This window comes from Odocoileus virginianus, chromosome 31, assembly GCF_023699985.2.
Source record: "Odocoileus virginianus isolate 20LAN1187 ecotype Illinois chromosome 31, Ovbor_1.2, whole genome shotgun sequence".
NCBI lineage: Eukaryota > Metazoa > Chordata > Mammalia > Artiodactyla > Cervidae > Odocoileus > Odocoileus virginianus.
In genome coordinates this window covers 12,326,527-12,347,343 of record NC_069704.1, presented here as the reverse complement: position 1 = coordinate 12,347,343, position 20,817 = coordinate 12,326,527, and the positions used below count along the sequence as shown (strand labels likewise).

Sequence of the window (20,817 nt, the reverse complement as noted above, 5' to 3'; positions counted from 1 at the left end):
CAGCCCTAACAGAGGGAGGACAGGCTGGTCTGAATGCAGCAAACTTGCTGTAGAGAATAAGGACCAGTGGGGCAGAGCAGCGGCCTTAAGGAGCAGCAGGAGCACATCACATCATCTGCTTTGCTGTTCTATCTTCAGCCCAGCATACACCTCAGCTTTGGGGCGTGTCAGTTGGTACATTTGCTTAGGAGATGACAATAAATAATTGAGCTGTAGGAAACAGAGGTACGGATATCCATTGACTATCCAAACCTCTCCCACCTGACACCGCTTCAAGGACCTTTTCAATGTCCAGGACCAATATAGATGGGGATATGGGGGATGCTACAAGGGAGCAGATAACTGGGAGTCTAGCATGTGCATTAAAAGCCTGGACTTTGCAACTAGATTCCCTGTCCTCATCCCCACTCTACCATTTAGTGGCTGGGTAACTCTAGACAAGTTTAAACAGTCTCTGCTTCAGTTTCCTTATCTATAAAATGAATACAATAATACCCCCATGCTATTAGAAGAGCCAAGTGAGCTAAAATACATGTAAAGTGCTTAGAACCATGCCTGGTACACAGTGGTGGTGGTGGTGTAGTTGCTAAGTCATGTCCAACTCTTTGCGACTCCATGGACTGTGGCCTGCCAGGCTCCTCTGTCCATGGGATTTTCCAGGCAAGAATACTGGAGTGGGTTGCCATTTCCTTCTCCACTGGTACAGAGTAAGTGCTATATAAACTATGATTACAGGCTATTAATGGAATGGTGACATCCCTGTGGAATGATGGCAGAGGTGGCAGGCAAGACTGTAAAACAGGTGTCAAAGTCTTAAGTGAATTAAGTTGTCAGGAAATTCGTAATGAAGACTAAGCTCTATAACATGAATCTCAAAGGAAAAGGATTTTCTCCCCTCAGAGGGTGAAAGAATATAGGTTAAACATGTCTCTACCCAAAGAGGAAGGTCTGCTTACAAGCTCATGGGACACTCAAGTCCTCAGTGTTTCAGTTGGGACAAGGTGGTAACATTCTGTGGGGAGAGGGAGGTGCTGGGGAATTGTTGGGACAGTCCAGTAAGGGAGGATCTGTTTGTGCAGAAAGGCAGGAGTGAGAAGACCGAAAGGGTGTCATGAAGGCCTTCACTTGGGGGAGCGGGGGTTGGTTCTGTGTATTAGTCAGAACTTCCAGGTTTAAGGAGAAATTTCAGTTCAAAGTAAAAAGAATTAGTAACTCATTCCACTCCAGGGGCCTAAAGATGTCACAAGAGCGCCACAGTTGTTTAATTCTCAGTGGGTTTTCCACCTAATGTAAGACTCATCCCTCCGGGCTTTAGGTCCCTACTGATTTAGTATCCCGGAAGAAAGGACACTTCTCTCCCTTGTTCTAGTAAGTGCCCTGGAGGCTGACCTTATTTGACTTTAGTTGGAGGGTGGAGGAGGGCATTAGCCTTGCTTGGACCATTTGTTTCAACTAGTAGGAGTGAGGAATATTCGAGAGGTTGCCACAGAAAGGAGAAATGCACTTCTGACAGACTAAAATGGTATTTCTTCATTGTCAAGAAGAGCAGAAATGAGTAGCTTAAGTGATGAGTTTGCTTCAGGTTTCTGGGTCAGCTCAGTCTGAGTTTTCCTGGGGGACTGGAAAACTAGGTTTGCTGTCTTTGTCTAGGTTCAAATTTGAAGACAATGCAGATCTGGGGCTTCTGAGCAAGCTTTTCTCAGATCACAGGTTTCCCTGAGTGTGGCCCTTGACTGCATCATTCAGTACAGCTCAAGGTACTTGATGATCCTGCAGATTTCCAGACCACACCCGGACAGATTTTATAGAACCACAATCTTCTGAGGTAGATCCCTGGACTCTGCATTTTAAAGCAGCATTCCAGGTGATTAGGTACACTAATATTTGATAAACTTGCCCTGGGATCTCCAAAGAGAGGCCAGAAATTAGTGACGTGTAAAGACTGAGTCTAGCAAGAGAGTTGAGATAAGGACACAAAAGTGATCTAAAATTGAGAGTTCAAAATATAATGATAAAGAAGATGGTTAAAGGAAAAGAAACAAATACAAGTGTGGAAAGGTCATTCAGTACCAGACCTGGAGCTGGGTATATCACATCATTCTTCTCAACATGCCCTAGGAGATAGATTTAATTCTTCTCATTTTACAGAGAAGAAAATCAAGATCCAAGGTCATCTGGTTACAACACATGTGCACCAATTCTTATACTCTGTTCATGAAGGAGAAGAAATGCCAACAGTTTTCAAGCCAGCCCATCTACAGATCTTGAAATATCCTTCATGTCACCAGTGAAAAGTATCCAACATTCATTATGCTAATTTACACACTCTATAAGGATATTTGAATAGTTTGCAGGAATCCCCTCTAGAACATCAGTTCCTACTTAGGGATTTTCAGATGCTGATTTAAACACCCCAGGAGTAGACTCCTGATTAGGTACTTCCAACTATTAACTGTTTATATTTTTAAAACTAACAAACATATAAATACATCCCACATTTTCAATGCTAAGTATTTTCATGTAAATTTCAAATAGTATAATAACCCCTTTGAGTAGCCTACCCTCTTTACATTCCTTAATCAGGTGAAGGTGTCCCCCTCCCTGTGTCCCTTTTCGCTGTGCACCTTGCTGAAACTAGCTGGATTCAGCAGCACCAATATACTGTTAACCTCTTCTCAGATGTTTCTTTTGTCTTACCTGAGACTACTGCTCTTTTCAAGTGTGGGCTCCATGTACATAGGAGCCCAGGAGGTCAAGCAAACACTTCTCCTTGCTCCTTTCAGACTCTCTGTTTTTCTAGAAGCCAGTGGATATCTCTATTAAAAAAAAAAAAAAAAAGTAAGAAACTTGACCTTAACCTTACACCATACAACAAAATAACTCAAAATTTACTATACAACTTCTAGAAGAAGATGTTGGAAATAAATTTTGCAACCTGGGGCAAATATTTCTTAGGCAGGACACAGAAATTCCTAACTAAAAAAGAAAAACCTAATAAATTTGACTTCATTAAAATGGGAAACCTCTGCTCTTTGAAAAGCAGTGTTAAACTGGCACTAACTGGAACACACACTTCTCCAAAGAAGATATCTAAGTGATTGAAAGTACACAAACAGAAAAATGCTCAACATCATTAGTCATTAGGGAAATTCACAACCACAATGAGACAATCTTGCACCCACTAGACTGGTAATACCAAATGGAGGTGAGATTGTAGATTAACTGGAAATGATTTTGATACGTTGCTGATAGGAGTGTAAAACTATACAAAGTACTTTAGAAAACAGTTTGGTAAGTTTGTTTTGTTTTCCCTTTTTCTTCTTTTTTTTTTAAGTTAAACATATATTTAACATATGATCTAGTAATTCCACTTCTAGATATTTACCCCAAAGAAATTAAAACACAAATCCACACAAAGACTTGAATATGAATATTTATAGCAACTTTATTCAAAATAGCCTCAAACTAAACCCAAAATGGAATGATGTGCCACAATGTGATATGTGCCACAATATAGATGAACTTTGAAAACAAGCAAAGGGAAAGAAGTCAGACAGAAAAGGCCATTAGTATATCTGAAATGACCAGAACAGGCAAATCCAGAGTCCACTAGTGGTTCCCAGGGGTGGGAGGAAGTAGGGTGTGGGGAGTGATTACTAATGGGTGTGGAGTCCCTTTTTGAAATCTTGAAAATGTTCTGAAATGGTGATAATTACACAGCTTTGTGAATCAATCTGGTCATAACAAATGTGTACCAATTCTTATACTCTGTTCATGAAAGAAAGGAAGTGCCAGCACAGCCCATCTATGTATCTCGAATATCCTTCATGTCACCAGTGAAAAATATCTAACATTTCTTATGCTAATTTACAAACTCTAACCATATTTGAATAGTTTGCAGAGGCACCCTCTAGAACATCATACTTGGGGATTTTCAGGTGCTGATTTAGACACACCAGGAGTGGACTCCTGATTAGGTACTTCAACTATTAACTGTTTAAATTTTTAAAACTAATGAACATATAAATACACTGCACATTTTCAATGCTGGTGTGAATATATTGGTGAAGGACAGGGAAGCCTGGCATGCAGTCCATGGGGTTGCAAAGAGTCGGACATGACTGTGTGACTAAACAACAAATACAACAAAAATGGGATAAAGATATTCATTATGCCTTCACCAAATCATTTAATAAAAATAAATTTGCTCTGTGAATTATAAAAGAAGAAAAAGAAATGACAACCCTTCCTACAGAAGCCAGCTGAATCCAGTTCCTTACTTTGGAAATTTTGTATCTTCAAAAAGCTGAGAGAGAAAATATAGGTATATTATCTTTGCCCAGTGCCATTAACAACTGGTCCAGAGCTAAAAGTGATCCTGACTCTTGTGGGGAGGACACCTTCCTTATCTATAAGCACCAAACAACCAGAAGTACATATTTTGGATTATTTATTCCTTATCTACATGGACGCTGGTGTGCCACACTGTTCATTGGCACTCTATTAACAATCCAGCTATGCTACAAGGAACCTCAGACATGCAGGTGATAGCACTCTAATGGCAGAAAGTGAAGAGGAACTCAAGAGCCTCTTGATGAGGGTAAAAGAGGAGAATGAAAAAGTTGGCTTAAAACTCAACATTCAAAAAACGAAGATCTTGGCATCTGGTCCTATCGCTTCATGGCAAATAGATCAGGAAAAAGTAGAAGCAATGACAGATTTTCTTTTTCTTGGGATCCAAAATCACTGCAGAGGGTGACTGAAGCCACGGAATTAAAAGACACTTGCTCATTGCAAGAAAAACTATGACAAAACTAGAAAGCAGATTAAAAAGCAGATGTCACTTTGCCAACAAATGTCCATATAATCAAAACTATGGTTTTTCCAGTCATCATGTGTGGATGTGCAAGTTGGACCATAAAAAGAAGGCTGAGCACTGAAGAACTGATGCTTTTGAACTGTGATGTTGGAGAAGACTTGAGAGTCCCTTGGACTGCAAGGAGATCCAATCAGTCCATCCTAAAGGAAGTCAGTCCTGAATATTCATTGGAAGGACTGATGCTGAAACTGAAACTCTATACTTTGGCCACCTGATGCAAAGAATTGACTCATTTGAAAAGACACTGATGCTGGGAAAGATTGAAGGCAGGGGGAGAAGGGGACAACAGAGGATGAGATGGTTGGATGGCATCACTGACTCAATGGACATGAGTTTGAGTAAGCTCTGGCAGTTGGTGATGGACAGGGAAGCCTGGTGTGCTGCAGTCCATGGGGGTCGCAGAGAGTCAGACACGACTTAGCGACTGAACAACAATGACAATATGCACAAGCATCCTTACCAGCAGATAACCTTTAAGGAAAGAAAACTGAAGGCATAAAGGAGTTTTACTTGGTTGGAGGCTCAAGACATAAAAGAAATAAGATTTCATTTGAAACACATGATTGTCTAGGCTGTCTAATTCTAGAACTCTTCAGTAATCACTTGACTAAAAATAAGTAATTTAATGGTCCAACAAATGCATTTAGAATTATTCCTGATATTGGTAACTTTGAGGGTACAAGTCAAGGTATCACAAGCAAAGATGTAAACACATCTTTGTGTTTTTACACAAACATCTGTGTGTTTTTACAAAGATGTAAACAACTGATAAGTTGGATTTTTCTGTTACATTGGCCTTTACCTTTTATCATTGTCTCTTGGCACACGTTTGTGAGGCCCGTGTTCTTTCATGATCCTCCTCCTAAAAAAACAGGGTTAGTCTTTAATTAGAACGTTTATCAGCAAAGGTAACTAAAGAGATCACAATATTTAAAAATAAATCATTGTAAGTAACATTTACCGGTGTGAGGTCATCTTTGTTTTGCTCATAAAGGATATCTTTACTCCAGTAAAGCACTTTCTTCATTTCTACTTCACGGCTACTGCCCTCCAGACCACTTCATCTCCTACCTGGACAACAGCCATACACTCGGGACTCATCCCACTCTGACCACGTTTGCTCCCCTATGACCCATTCCTTACACAACAGTATGTACATCTGAGCAAGTCCTTCCTCTGCTTGAAACCCTTTATACCACCCACAGTTACAAAATGGGAAAACAGATTCAGTTGTGCAGCTCTGATCAGACCTTGTCAGGAGCCAAGATTTCCTCATAAAAATACAAGGACTGGGGAACAGGCATTTTATCTCTACTTACTTTAGATCCCTTTTTGTCTTTTTCTTGATGGTAGAAACCAGTAACTACTTTGTCAAATAACAAAATGGCATGGTATATGGTACCCATTTCCACGCTAAAACAATTTCCAAACCACTATGACACGCTGAGCCTTTTCTTCCCTTCAATTTTCGTTTCACAATGAACAAGAAACTTATTTTAGTGTTAGTCACACTTAGTCATTTTCTCAGGAAACTCATTTAGAAATCCATTCATTTTTCTACAGAAATCTGATAACTGAAATATACAATCTAGCACAGCCCCATTTGCCCACCCCCAAATCAAACAAACCAGCTGTGTCAACTCCATTTAATCTTGAGTGGAGGGCAGCGTTTTCACTTTCTGAACATTTTATCACAATTACTCATAGACCTCAAACACATACAATTATTCTGAACTTTTAGCCATTCTCTCCTGAAAACAAACTATGAACTCTTAGCGGAAATGTGGTCTGACCACCACAACACTTAAATACGAAGCAAAAAATGAACTGCAAAGTGACTGAATTAACTGAATTAAAAGGCAGTCGAGGGACATCCCTGGTGGTCCAGTGGTTAGGCCTTCATGCTTCCACTCCAGGGGCACAGGTTCAATCCCTGGTCGGGGAATTAACATTCTGCACGCCGCATGGCACAGCCCCCAAAAATACAAATAAAAAAATAAAAGGCAGCTGATCTTGTAAACTCTCTGATTTTGGAAGAAATTAAGCCCTACAGGAAAAATAAAGACACGAAAAAGTGTGGCTCCGGAGTTGCTTCTTTTGGTAAAGTTTCTCAGATTTCTTGGAAAGCAAATACTATAATATTATAGCAAAATAATACTGTAGCCTTTCCATATTGGTTATTTCTGTATTGCTTTCCCTACCATGGCCACATGAATCTCTAGGGCAAGTAGGAACATTCCTTTGATAGGGAAGAGACACAGACAGGCTAGGTGATCTGCCTGAAGTTAACAGCAGAAGATCTTGGATGAGACTCTGCCTAGAGGTCCAAGGCCTTGGTCCGAAGCCTAGCTGTGACTATTCTTCACGCTGGACAGTCTTACACCTGCATGTGGAGGGAAAACCAACTGGATCACTTCAATTCTGTCCCCAGGACAGGAACCACATGGACCTTAAAAAAGGGAACTTGGTAATTCCAGGAGTAGTAGGTCTGGCTTCAGTCATGACTTGCTGAAGAAGGTCAAGTGATGTCACCAGGACCTACTTTCTCTTTGATCTTTTGATTGTTCAGCCTCTGATTAGCCCTGTTTCTAGACAAGCCTCTTCCCTGTGGTAGTAGTTTGGTTGCTATAGTTTCAAACGTAACCTCCTAGGCCTTCAAATCCAGTGCAAAAGAAAAAAAAAAAAAAAAATCCCCCCCCCCCCCAGAAGTCAATATTCAGGTTTTATTATGTCCTGTTAGTTCAGATTGAGTGGACCAGTCCATGTGGCCACATATTGGGCCAGGCCGAGGTTATATTCTCTACCCCTTTGGCTAGGCTAGGACTATGAGAGGTAGAATCCTGTAGAAGACGCCTTCAGGGACCCCCCTCAGCTTCTTCAGTAAAATGGCAGACTTTGGTTTCACTGTGTCTCCTAGACTTCACATTGTATGGGAGCAATACTTTTCTATGGAGGAATCAGGGGATGTCAGAAAAAAGGAATGGTTGCTATTGAATAGGGGTTAAAAAAAAAAACACCATCCCTGTGTTTTAGGAGCTTGTTCATGTTTGGAATTGTCAAGAGAACCTCTGCTTCATATTTGGCTTCCAGAACTATGCCAACTGTGAGGGGGTGAAGCTGAAAAAGGCTGGAGAGGCTGTGCCTAGCTTATGAGCACCATGTTCAACCTCAGCAAAAGGTTTATCATCATTTAATGAGTCAGCAGCCCAAGCACCCCACTGTCCCCTGTGATGTGTGCAGGGTAGCAAATGTCACCACCCAGAACCAAGATGCTTCTTTCACAGTCTAGAGAAGAAAGGAAGGCAGTGTTTCCAGTCTATAAGTAATAGTGTAATTAAATTGCTCTATTATACCACCCAATGACAATGGATAAATTAGCATCAGCCCTCAATCCAAACAGAATTCAGATCATAAATATGTCCTATTCTGAGAATGTAACAAGGTTAATAGGAATACAGTTTAATTCAGGAGCCAAAAAGTGTTATGTTTTTCTTTTTTTTCCACTGGAAAATAATTTTTAAAAGTAGTATGTTTTTCATGTTACAGGTTTTTGTTATCTTCATATTGCTAAATGTAATAGAAGTTAGATTATGATATATGAAAATAGTTTCATTTTATTAGTCAGGATAGGCTAAAGGAGGGCTTACCTGATAGCTTAGTTGATAAAGAATCTGCCTACAATGCAGGACACCCTGGTTCAATTCCTGGGTCGGGAAGACCCGCTGGATAGGGGATAGGCTACTGACTCCCAAGCCCAAGTATTCTTGGTCTTCCCTTGTGGCTAATCTGGTAAAAAATCCACCTGCAATGCGGGAGACCTGGGTTCAATCTCTGGGTTGGGAAGATCCCCTGGAGAAGGGAAAGGCTACCCACTCCAGTATTCTGCCCTGGAGAATTCCATGGACTGTATAGTCCATGGGGTCGCAAAGAGTCGGACACATGGGGTCACAAAGAGTTGGACACAACTGAGCGACTTTCACGTTCACTTCACTTTCAAAAGGAAAGGAAAAGTCCTAGTAAGGGACTTTAGCCTGTTTATGCCAGAATTTTGTTAGCCTTAACTTCTAAGTCACTGAATAGTCCAGAATTGTTTCCATTTTACCCTTAGGTTAGTTGACACAGGGTGTTGTTGGGAAATTCCTTAAGGCACTGACTAAGCAGAAGCTTGCTATTCTAAGACCCAGACTTCAGAAGGCAGCACCATGCTACTTCTGCTTTAAAAATGTCCTTTCCCCTTTTGTGTTTCATGCTGACATCAATGCTAAAGGACTGGTTCACATTTTAGTAGCTGATGTTGAGGTTTGGATGATCAGAATTCAGAGATGCAAGCAACCAAAGCTTACCTAGTATGATTTATTTGCACAGAATTTCTGGTCATGTAGAACTAGGCTTGGAAACTGAGCAGGAGTCAGGGAGGGGGAAAGAAGGCTGGACTGCAACCCCAACCAAGTCACAAACCCAGTCTGGTGAGGCCCCTTCTGCCATTGCCACTGAACACTTGGTTGCCCCTGGAAACTGGATTCCATTGGATTAGGTCTAGGGTAAATGTAGGATACCTAAAGCTGAATTTTAAATAAACGATACTTTGATACCTCAAAGTGGCCTCTGTCTTCCACTAAACCTTAAATTTCTCAGACATACAGGTGGGGCAGCAGTGAGGTTCAGATATTTGGGGAGAAAAAAGAGAATTGCCTACTCTGTTTTCTCTTTAACATACAATCTTTCCTTTTCTTGTCTGGTGAGTTGGGAACCAGGCATGATGCTATCATTTTCTTTGCCATTTTGACTGGTTCAAGAACCCAGGTATCTCCTTGACCACCAGAGGTTGTTTTAGGATGGGGTATATGAAACAATCTGGACCATGGAGATGAGAGGAAAGTTGGCTAGAAGATTCTGGGGAAAGTTACCTTATTCCTGAGATCTGCATTGAGAAATGATATCCTTTTCCCTCCAGATACTGTTTTCTGTAGTTGTAAGGCTGGGAAATTCTGAGCCATCTTACTTCCACCCTGAGATGAAGAACATGGAGAGAAAGCATGGCAGAAAACATCATGGTAATTGCAGAGGATGGAACCACTGGAAGAAAGCCATCCACCCCGCCACCACTTGATGCCTCTCCTGTATCTGGACATTCAGTTCTGTGTTAACATACATTTCTGTCTGGCTTAAGCAACTTCAAGTTGGGTGTTCTGGCACTTACAGCCCAAAAAAACTTGACTGAGAAAAGGATTCATGAATATGTAAACCATTTTCATAAACTTATCATCTGTTGAATTCTGAAAATTCAGCATTGTGTATTTTGATTGAACTAGGAACTGTTGCTCTTATGAAACTGTGAGGCAAAGATTAGTATTTAAATGAATGCTACACAAACAATTAGAGATCTGCTTCATTAGGCCAGGCAAAGAAGTAGTTTATGATTATTGCCAGATTCTTGCTTTTTTTGCATGAATGATTATTGCCAAATTCTTGCTTTTTTTGCATGAATGCCCCGAGAGGATGAGCCAACCTCCGAGGGAGAGAGATGCATTTAAATTCCTGGAAAGGCCTCCAAAACAAACTTAACTACTATTTTAGAAAACATTGTCCTCCCTTCCTCTTCTTTCTTCATCCAGGGGACAGCTGCTGCTTTGGCCTGTCTAACAACCCTCTCCATTGCTTTGGGTAATGACACCCATCTTTTCCTTTGGATAACTCTCTCCCCTCCACTCCCTGTAATTCTGTTGGGGAATACCAACAGGGAATACCACACCTGCCCCTACCACTAGACCCAAGCATGGACAGCTGACTTCAGGCTAATCAAACTCTCTCAGAAGAGCTTAGCTCTCAAGGCTAATGATTACTCAAGGAGTAATGCAAGAGGGAAAAATCACAGGAGTCACTCCTAGAGGGCTTCTCCATCAATTTATGTTCCTGAGATGCCTGGAAATGTCCAATTCCTGTCCTTCCTGAGGCTTAATACTGGGGGCTTCCCCCGTGGCTTTACTTAAAGCAGTCAGCCTGAGTTTTCTCTTGCAGGTTGTCAAAAACCTTAGCTGACATTCTCTGTCTAAACAACCCTTGAATACAACCAATCCTTCACTGAGGAGTTACATCTTTAATTTTTATTAGCCATATGTGAATATAAGTCAGCTATAAACCTGTTTATTAACAACTTTGATCCTGTGCCTAAATGATCAGATAATCAATTATTAACAAAAACTTTACTGGGAACTAAAGCATTAGAAATTTAAGTAGTTTTATGATTGAAGGAACACATAGCATCTGTTGTGTCCAAGGCATTGTTTATTTGTCATTATAATCTAATGATGTAAATATCATCGTTCTCCCCATATTATAGGTTTTGAAGCTGGAGCAACGAAAAGTTAAGTATGGCCAAGGACACATAGTAAATGGGAGGGCTGTGATTCAAACCCTTACACTCTGACTCCAGCCTACCCATTGTATAATATCTGGCATCATCAGAATGCTGAGACTTAAACTATAAAATCAACTTCTAATGAACAACATTAGTTTTATGTAAAAGCATCTTAATGCTAGAATGTCTTCCAGTCCAGAAGCAAGAGAGAGAAACAGAGTTGGCTGAAGCCTCTGGGCTTGGACTCTCAATTTTGGAGCCAAATGAAGACCACTTAGGGTTTCCAGGGGAAAAAAAAAATCCTCATCTAATTAGTTAGCAAGCATGAACTAAATCCAAACATCTGCTACTGTTTTTCTTTCACCGTTGCCAGGTGCTCCATGAGCAGCCTTGGATCAATAAGTAATTATAATGGAAGCTGAGTATAACTAATTATGTAACTTTAACTTATAAAGTTTATCTCCAGTAAAATGCCCCATAAAACTGGAGTATTTTAAAGGTGGTTAGAGAAAAGTGGAGACTAGAGAAAAGACTCTAAAGAAAAGACTTTAGAGAAAAGACTAAAGCCTTTTTCACATTGGACTCAGCTGTGAGTCATCTCCTCCACGAGGTGAGTTCTCTTATCTCACTATTATTAACTCTTGTAAATATCTATGAAGTTATTCACACACTCATTCAACTAAGCGTTGAGTACCTGCTAGGTGCTCAGCACTGTCTGGCACTGGGATGATGGCGGTGAAAAGCAGACAAAAGTCCTCGCCTTCATGGTGCTGGTAGGTGTAATTCCCAAGCTGTACAGTTGAAAAGGCCTGAGTTTCTCCCAGCTCCTGTTTCTATTACTGTAATGAATGAAAGATGAGTTCATCTGAGGGCTGTGCGAGGCTGTGCAATTATCAGTTGGCCTGGTGCTTCCAGAGGTGGCCAAAGAAGGACATTGAGGCTAAAGGCTGCCTGGGAGAGGTGATCATATCTGCTGGGAGATGATGATGATCCATTATTGTCTGTCCAGGATTTCAGATGAATGAACCATGCACTCTGTATTCTCAAGCATAATTCTCCCAACCACCTAAGCTCTAAAAGCAGTAGCGTTGCATCTCCTGAAACTGCTGCCTTGGGTTCATCTTCTCTACTTTTCGCCCTCTTCCCAAAGGTGAACCCCTCCCTTCATTCCACATCTTAGATGTGAACTTCCTGTCTAAAGACTATGAAGATCAACTCATTTGAAAATGGAAAACCAAGAACGAACAGATTCTTCCCAAAATACAAGTCGGTTATTTCAGAGGAGTTAATTTCAGAAGGAAAATGGATCAAGTTTGAAAAAACTTGCATGGATCCTACTGGTAAAACAGGAACTTGGGAGACTGGGAAGCAGACAACCAGGAAAGGACTGTGGCAGTTTTCCTTGAGCTGTAAAGAACTCTTCATTGTTAAGTCCGTAGTCCTGGTGAAGCAGTTGTGAACCACCAGTGGGTGGGGCCTTTGGGGGGTGATTATGTCCTGATGGTGGGGCCCTCATGAAAGGGGTTAGTGCTATAATAAAAAAGATCCCACAGAACTCTCTGCCAGGTGAGGATACAAGAAGTCGGCAACCACAAGGAAATTTCTCACCCGACCATATCTGCACCCTCATCTTGGACTTCCAGCCTCCAGAATTGTGAGAAAGAAATTTGTGTGGTTTACAAGCTACCTAGCCTGTGGTATTTTTTAAAGTTTTTATTTTCTATTGGAGTACAGCTGATTTACAATGTTACATTAGTTTCAGGTACACAGCTAAGTGATCCCATAATACATATATCCATTCTTGTTCAGATTCTTTTCCCATGTAGGTTATTACAGAATACTGAGTAGGGTTCCCTGTACTATACACTAGGTCCTTGTTGAGTATCTGTTTTATATGTAATCGTGTGTATATGTTAATTCCAAACATCTAGTTTATCCATTCCCCAGCCCCAGTGTCTCCCCTCTGGTAGCCACAAGTTTGTTTTTTATGTGTATGAGTCTGTTTCTGTTTTGTAAATAAGTTCATTTGTATTATTTTTTAGATTGCACAGGTAAGCAATACCATATGATATTTGTCTTTTTCTGATATAAGTCATTTAGTATGATCATCTCTAGGTCCATCCATGTTGCTGCCAATGGCCTTATTCCATTCTTTTCTATGACTGAGTAATATTCTATCACCTCTATAGCCATTTCTTTCTCAAGCTCCCAAACAGCAGCTGCTTCTGGGCTTTCCTTACCCTCTGCGACACCAGCAGAGAATTCTGGGCAGTTGCCTCCATATACTGAAATCCTCACTCCCCAAAGGTGAGGAGGGGGAGGGGTTAGACTCTGGATCAGCTAAAGGAGAAGCAGGGACAGAACAGGATCAGATCCTAAGGATACAGAGCTGAAAGGGAGCTTAGAGATCACACAATTCCGACTTTCTCATTGTACAGGTGAAAAATTTCCATCCCAGGTAAATTGTTCAAAGCCACAGAGTTCCAAGAAGATGATGGTATATATGTATGTATATGAATGTGTTTATGTGTAACAGAGAAAGACATGGTTATAAAGGCAGGTGCCAATGAGGACTTTGCTAGGTTTAACTCAAGGTGTCTTAATATGGAAATACAAGTTTAATGATAGCTAGAGAAGGCAATGGCAACCCACTCCAGTACTCTTGCCTGGAAAATCCCATGGGCAGAGGAGCCTGGTGGGCTGTAGTCCATGGGGTCGCTAGGAGTCAGGCACGACTGAGCGACTTCACTTTCACTTTTCACTTTCATGCATTGGAGAAGGAAATGGCAACCCACTCCAGTGTTCTTGCTTGGAGAATCCCAGGGACAGGGGAGCCTGGTAGGCTGCCGTCTATGGGGTCGCACAGAGTCAGACAAAACTGAAGCGACTTAGCAGCAGCAGCAGCATAGTTAAATGAAGCTAGGAACACATAAAAATTAAGATGGGAGAAGGCCTTCTAAATGGTGAATGTACGTTTGCTGAGAGTAGATTATGAATCATTCTGAACTCATTTTCTTGAGCAGCTGGTAAGAAGGGCAGCTGGTGAGGTGGTGACCTCATGGAAGTGTGATCCTGATGGTGAGTGTCTGAGATTAGGGTACATGTCCAATAGAAGATCTTGGCAGGAAATATGGGAATGGCAGTTTTTATGCCAAAACTGTTCTTTACTATTTTAAGAAAGAAATGCCTACTTCTTCAATGTCTCTAGTACTAATTTGCCCAAACTTGGTCTATCAAGGATTTATAAAAGATGGTGTGTAGTCCACGAGTCACCTGGGTTACTTTTTGACCCTACTCTACCCTACTGTGGTTAAATATTGTCAGTTTTCTGAAAGGTACTAAAACACTGAACATCTGAAACACTCTGGTCTCTTTGGATGTCTATTGGAGGAAAAAATACTGCTTATGGTACTAGAGGCTGTTGGACAATACAAAAGAAGTTTATAAATAAGTCAGTTCATATGTTCAAAGAGATTATATTCTGGCTGGAATAGTAGACATAAAACATCATCATCCTTATCCCTGTCATCACTTGAACACATGCTGTGGAGAGGTGCCATGGAGATGCTTCATGTATATTATTATATTTAATACTCACATTGACCTTTTGGAGGTATCCATGATGGCCCTGTTTACAGATGAGAAAACAGCTCCAGAGAAGCCTCTGGCCTGGCAGTGGCTGAGTCAGACCTGCAAATGCAAGTTTATTTGACTTCAGAGCCTGTGATTTCTTCTATCATTGCACACTGCCCTCACAGGAATGCCTGAAAGCAAAACATTGTGATTCATTGCCTACCTGATTAATAGGGACAGAACTGGCCCCAACATGGAGTAGATTTGTCCTTGGCTGCAGCTGCTATTTATCATACCTGTCTTTGGATTCAGTAGACCAAGTTCTCACCCTCACAATGTGATCTGTATGGGCGACACCTATAGACTAGAAACGTCAGTAGAAGCCATGCAGTCTGTAACTTGTTATTATGTGTATTAAAGATAAGCTAGAGAGTAGTGTCAACAGTGGGTCTAGTCTGTAGATTATGAATGTATTAGATTTGAGCATGTTATCTTTCCCTCTCCCAAACCTGCATTTCTAGGCAGGAATAAAAATGTATTCCTGGTCTTAGCTGCACTGCACATACAGGGATGGAGGGCCACTACCTTTGTCTTAGGAAGCTAAGTCTCACTGGAGACAGACAAGGGGTTGCCAGGTTTAGCAAATAAAAAATACAGGGCACTCAGTTAACTATTACATGGGACATACGTACACTAAAAAATCGAAAATTCAAATTTTACTAGGCACCAGGTATATTATCTGGCAACCTAGGCAGACAAAAAAAATCTACCACACCCCACAAAAGATGGCGGCGCTAATGGTTGTGCGTACAAAGCTCCACAGACACTCAAGAGAAGGAATGCTCTTCCCTGTCTGGGACCACGGAGGGAGGCTTCGCCTGACTGTGCAGACTCACTGGAAGGAATGGTGTGTTTGCCGGTGATATTGAAGAATGTTTGGCAGGCAGAGAGGCGAGGAGGCAATTTCAAATGCAGGGAAGACTACAGAGCTTGACATAATGATAATGCCTGGAGTCCATGGACAATGGGAGGGGGGCAAACATGAAAGTAAGGGCCAGATCATGAAAGGCTGTGGCAGAAAGAAGAATGATTCACAATTTCATTCTGCCGTCTACAGGAAACCATTCCACTTCTACTTGTTTTTTTTTTTCTTTTTCGTTCATATAATCAGAGTTTGGTTACATTTTCACAAAATGGAAGCCACAGACCCATGTGACCATGAGAGAGAATTTCAAGTACTAATTTCTGATGATTTGGGGTAGTATGGGGAATGTGGTATTAAATAGCTTTGACACAGGGAGAATGCTATTTTTTTTTTGCTGTTCAGCTTAAACTCCTTAATTTTATTTTTATGTGTAGATGAACATGAGTTTGAGTAAACTCCGGGAGTTGGTGATGGACAGGGAGGCCTGGCGTGCTGTGATTCATGGGATCACAAAGAGCTGGACACACCTGAGCAGCTGAACAGAACTGAACTGAAAAATTAACAGGCAGGACGTCCTGTGGCACAATGGCTAGGAAGCTGCCTGCCAATGCAGGGGACATGAGTTCAATTCCTGGTCCCGAGAGATTCCACATGCTGTGGAGCAACTAAGCCCATGAGCCCATAACTCAGCCCGAGTGCTACAACTATTGAAGCCTGCCTGCCTGGAGCCTGTGCTCCAAAACAAGAGAGGCCCCTGCTTGCCATAACTACAGAAAGCCCACACAGCAACGAAGTCGCAGTGCAGTCAAAAAATAATAGTAATTTTAAAAACATGTTTTTATGTTTTTATTGAAGGATAATTGCTTTACAGAATTGTGTTTTCTGTCAAGCCTCAACATGAATCAGCCATAGGTATACATATCCCCTCCCTTTTGAACCTCCCTCCCATCTCCCTCCCCATCCCACCCCTCTAAGTTGATACAGAGACCTTGTATGAATATTTCCTGAGCGATACAGCAAATTCCCATTGGCCATCTATTTTACATACAGTAATGTAAGTTTCCATGTTATTCTTTCCATACATCTCACCCCCTCCTCCCCTCTTCCCATGTCCATAAGTCTATTCTTTATGTCTGTTTCTTCAATTGCTTCCCTGTAAATAAATTCTTCAGTACCATTTTTATAGATTCCATATATGTGCATTAGAATACAATATTTATCTTTCTTTTTCTGACTTACTTCACTCTGTGTAATAGGTTCTAGGTTCATTAGGACTGACTCAAATATGTTCCTTTTTATGGCTGAGTAATATTCCATTGTGTATATGTACCACAACTTCCTTATCCATTCATCTGTCAATGGACATCTAGGTTGCTTCCATGTTCTAGTATGGTATCTGTCCAGTGTTGGAGAAGACTTTTGAGAGGCTCTTGGACTGCAAGGAGGTCCAGTCAGTTCATCCTAAAGGAAATGAGTCCTGAATATTCATTGGAAGGACTGATGCTGAAGCTGAAACTCCAATACTTTGGCCACCTGAGGCAAAGAACTGACTCATTTGAAAAGACACTGATGCTGGGAGAGACTGAAGGCAGGAGGAGACGGGGACGACAGAGGATGAGATGGTTGGCTGGCATCACTGACTTGATGGACATGAGTTTGAACAAGCTCCATGAGTTGGTGATGGACAGGGAAGCCTGGCATGCTGCAGTCCAAGGGGTTGCAGAGAGTCGGACACAACTGAGCGACTGAACTGATGTTAAAACTGAGAAACCAACACAGGTATGTTACTGTGGACTAAGCGCCAGATTTTACTTACACTTCATCATTTTTCCCACTTACGTCCCTTTTCTGCCCTAGGCTCCCATTCAGGGAACCGTGTTCCATTTAGCTTCGTACCGTGTGGGTCTCCTTTGGTCTGTGCTCTGTGCTCTGGGCTGGATGCCAGAGAATTAGAGATGAGAAAGATAACACACTCCTAGTGTTTCAGCCTAAACACTGTAAGGGTCAAGAAAAGCAACTCAAGGTTCAACAGAGATCAAGAGAGCTGGTACCCCTCACCGCTCCCTGCTGCTGTCTGTCTCCTGTTTGTCCTTTCCTTAGTGAAGCAAACAGGTTGGTACTTGCATCTCAAGGGACTGAGATCAACTTACCTTTCAGAAGAAGTACAACCACCTTTTTATGACTGCTTTTAACCTTTTGCTCTTGAGCTCACATTTAATTGGAAGATCAAGGAGGCCGAATACTCCAGGTGTACATTATCACACATTTTAACATCTTTGAAATAGAGATGCCTCTGACAAGAAGTGGCCTCTCATAATCTCAGTGGACCAGATGGCAGCCCTGACTTGGTTGTCCCCGTGTGTGCACAGACTTGGCCGGAGCTGTTCATGTGTGGTCACCTGAATCGATTTAGAAGCATTGTTGATGCCCTAGAAGTTTTTAAATGCAGTTTAAAATGTCTTTTAAAAGAATACACTGTCAGCATTGAAGTGAAAAGTTATGATAGATGCAGAATGACCTGAACACACAGCAGGAGGATGCACATTTGGGACCCATGAGGGTGAAACAGGAGGGAAGGAAGCAGGGCTTAAGAATGACATAGCCCAAGGACATGACATAAACTGATTAGAACCAAATAGGTAAAACATGGCAAATAGCTTCCATCAGACCTTAAGCCTCAGTATATGCTAAGCTATATATGCTAAGCCTCAGCAAGCTAAATGACATACCCACAGGCACCATGACAGATCCAAGGCCAACCATAAACATCAAAAAGTGGGTAGTGACACAATTCCTGGACATCCCCACCCCTTCTCCAAAGTAGCTGGAATACTCCTACCACTCATTAGCTTATGAAGTTACCCGGCCCTATAAAAACTGACAACCTTATACCCTGATGCTGCTCTCACCTTCAGAGATGGCTCACACTCTGTCTGTGAAGTGTTTCTCTCTAAATAAAACCACTTCTTACCTATCACTTTGTCTCTTACTGAATTCTTTCTGTGATGAAACACCAAGAACCTGATTCATTAAGTCTGTATCCCAGTTAAAGGACTGTGGGTTCAAGTCCCAAACATGGTTAAACAGTTTCAACAGCATGTTGGTAGCTTGAAATCTACCAAGTATTTACACCACAGAAATTGGCGATCACTACAAACTTTTTCCACCCAAAGAGCCCATTATACATTTTACCCATACATGTCTACTTACAGGATTGTTGCAAATGTTAGATGAAGCGATGGATGCAAAGGACTTGAAACTGAGCAGGATCCCATGGGGCTCCTGGGCACAAAAACATCTCTGTGTCCCCTGTTTCTTGTTTGTAGGAAATAGGCTTCATTCACCCTCCATGCCCTCTCCTGAGTTCCAAACGGCAGGTTCAAATAGTTGCTAACAATGGAAAGAGACAAGGAAGGAGCAGCCAAGAAAGGACAGTGCAGCCTTGGGGCAGGATCCTGGCTCCCCCTCAAGTGATATACACAGCAATATCTCTGAGCTGTTTTACAGACACTGAAACCCCACCAGGTGGGAAAAGTTAACTGTATGCTGCCTACAAGCACAGAGACCCCAAGCCAGTTGCAACTAGAAGGCTGATGATGCTGACTCCCAGTTACCTCACCACCAACCAATCAGAAGAATGTCCATGAGCTAATCACACCCTCCTCTTTTGAACAATTACTATAAAATTCCTCACTACCCTCTCCAGGTCAGGACACATAGTTTTGAGGGCATGGCCTCCTTTGCCGGGTAAAGCAATAAAGCAGTTTTTTTTTTCTACTTCACCCAAAACTCTGTCTCTAAGGTTCCATTTGGTACTGGTGTACAGAGGCCAAATCTCAGCTACAGGCTTGGCATATTGCCTAGCACATAGTAAGTATTTATACATGTAACCATAGCTATATATACCATGCTTTCTTTTATCCAAGGATATGGTTCCAATACAAGGTGATGCACTGGAGAAGAATTTTGTACCACAAACAATGGCTCAATTAGGAAGAGCTTGCTATATATTTGGACTGCACCAAGCCAATAAGACTTCTATGTGTTTCTTGATTGCTATGATAGATCCCGTCTTCTGCAATCTCTGGAAAACCTTCTCACTGAACTGGTATGACTTAGCTGCACAAGGCTAAGAGAATGGAAATGACACAATCTCTGACAGCACAAGAGTTTCGACAATTTTTGCAGTGAGATCGCAATATGGAATTCAACCTGTAAAGCATCAGGGGAGAGATCAATAGAACACCACAATGTTTGCTGGAAATAAAAACACAACACATTCACTGTGGCCTTTTAAAACATTGCAAGTGTATTTTGTCTTGGAGATCAGCTTACATGAATTCTCGAATCTTTTCTTCCAGTTTTTTAGCATCAGCTCCACAAAGTTCAAAAATCTGTTCACAAATACACAAAGGTGAAATATTTATTGGTTCAATTATGGCAAAGATGAAGCTTTGTGGAATTTTGTTCCTGTTTATAAATTTATCTACTACTCATTTCCATCGTCTGCAAGATACTTCAAATATAAATACACACTAACACACTAAATTTCTGATGTTTTAATTATTTGGCACCTTTTCAAAATTGCTTGTGCTAATATTTTAACAGATTTATGTAATTTTCCATGATATTCCTCTAAACTAAGATCTAAAACATATCATGTTGTTGGAAATGAGGCAACCCAATCACTGAAACTTCTCAGGGCATTTATACACTGACCTTGAGGGCTTGCTAATTCATATACATGATCCCCTAAAATCAAATGGCTTGTGATTTCCCATGCCCTGACTTTAGTTCAGGTAATAGTAATGATTCTAAGAAGCACATTTTCTTTTCCATTTTTCACATCTCTGAATTAGGATGGTGCATCTATCAATGAACATCTTATATCTGATGAAATATGGAAGTTAAAGACCCTTGCTCCTCATGATCAGTTTAGTACCAATTGTATGAGGTGGGTTGGAGAAAAGGAAGAGTGTGGGTAAACTGAAGCTGAGACTTGGTGAAGACTTGAGTTTCTAGTGAGGGAGGTTTCAGCAGCCAGAAATGACGTTAGGACTTTGGGTGGAGGGGTTAGAAAAG

The 20,817-nt window shown here is 41.3% G+C and overlaps 1 protein-coding gene and 1 long non-coding RNA gene across 3 annotated transcripts in view; both read right to left on the bottom strand.

Moving 5' to 3' along the window:
• Nucleotides 1-2,703: 2,703 nt before the first annotated feature.
• On the bottom strand, nucleotides 2,704-16,632 carry LOC139032405 (uncharacterized). The gene is made up of 4 exons (XR_011484938.1): nucleotides 11,932-16,632; nucleotides 9,787-9,888; nucleotides 5,682-5,741; nucleotides 2,704-2,816 (listed from the first exon to the last, which is right to left on the bottom strand). It is a non-coding gene; the product is annotated as an uncharacterized lncRNA (long non-coding RNA).
• A 3,391-nt stretch (nucleotides 16,633-20,023) lies between these two features.
• The window catches only part of TXNDC8 (thioredoxin domain containing 8), a 31,723-nt gene continuing 30,929 nt past the window's right edge, over nucleotides 20,024-20,817 (bottom strand). For both annotated transcript variants that reach the window (XM_020884845.2, XM_020884990.2), the window contains one exon: nucleotides 20,024-20,129. In XM_020884845.2, coding sequence (XP_020740504.1) covers nucleotides 20,067-20,129 — 63 coding nt within the window. In that variant the 3' untranslated portion in view covers nucleotides 20,024-20,066. The remainder of the gene's footprint in view (nucleotides 20,130-20,817) is intronic.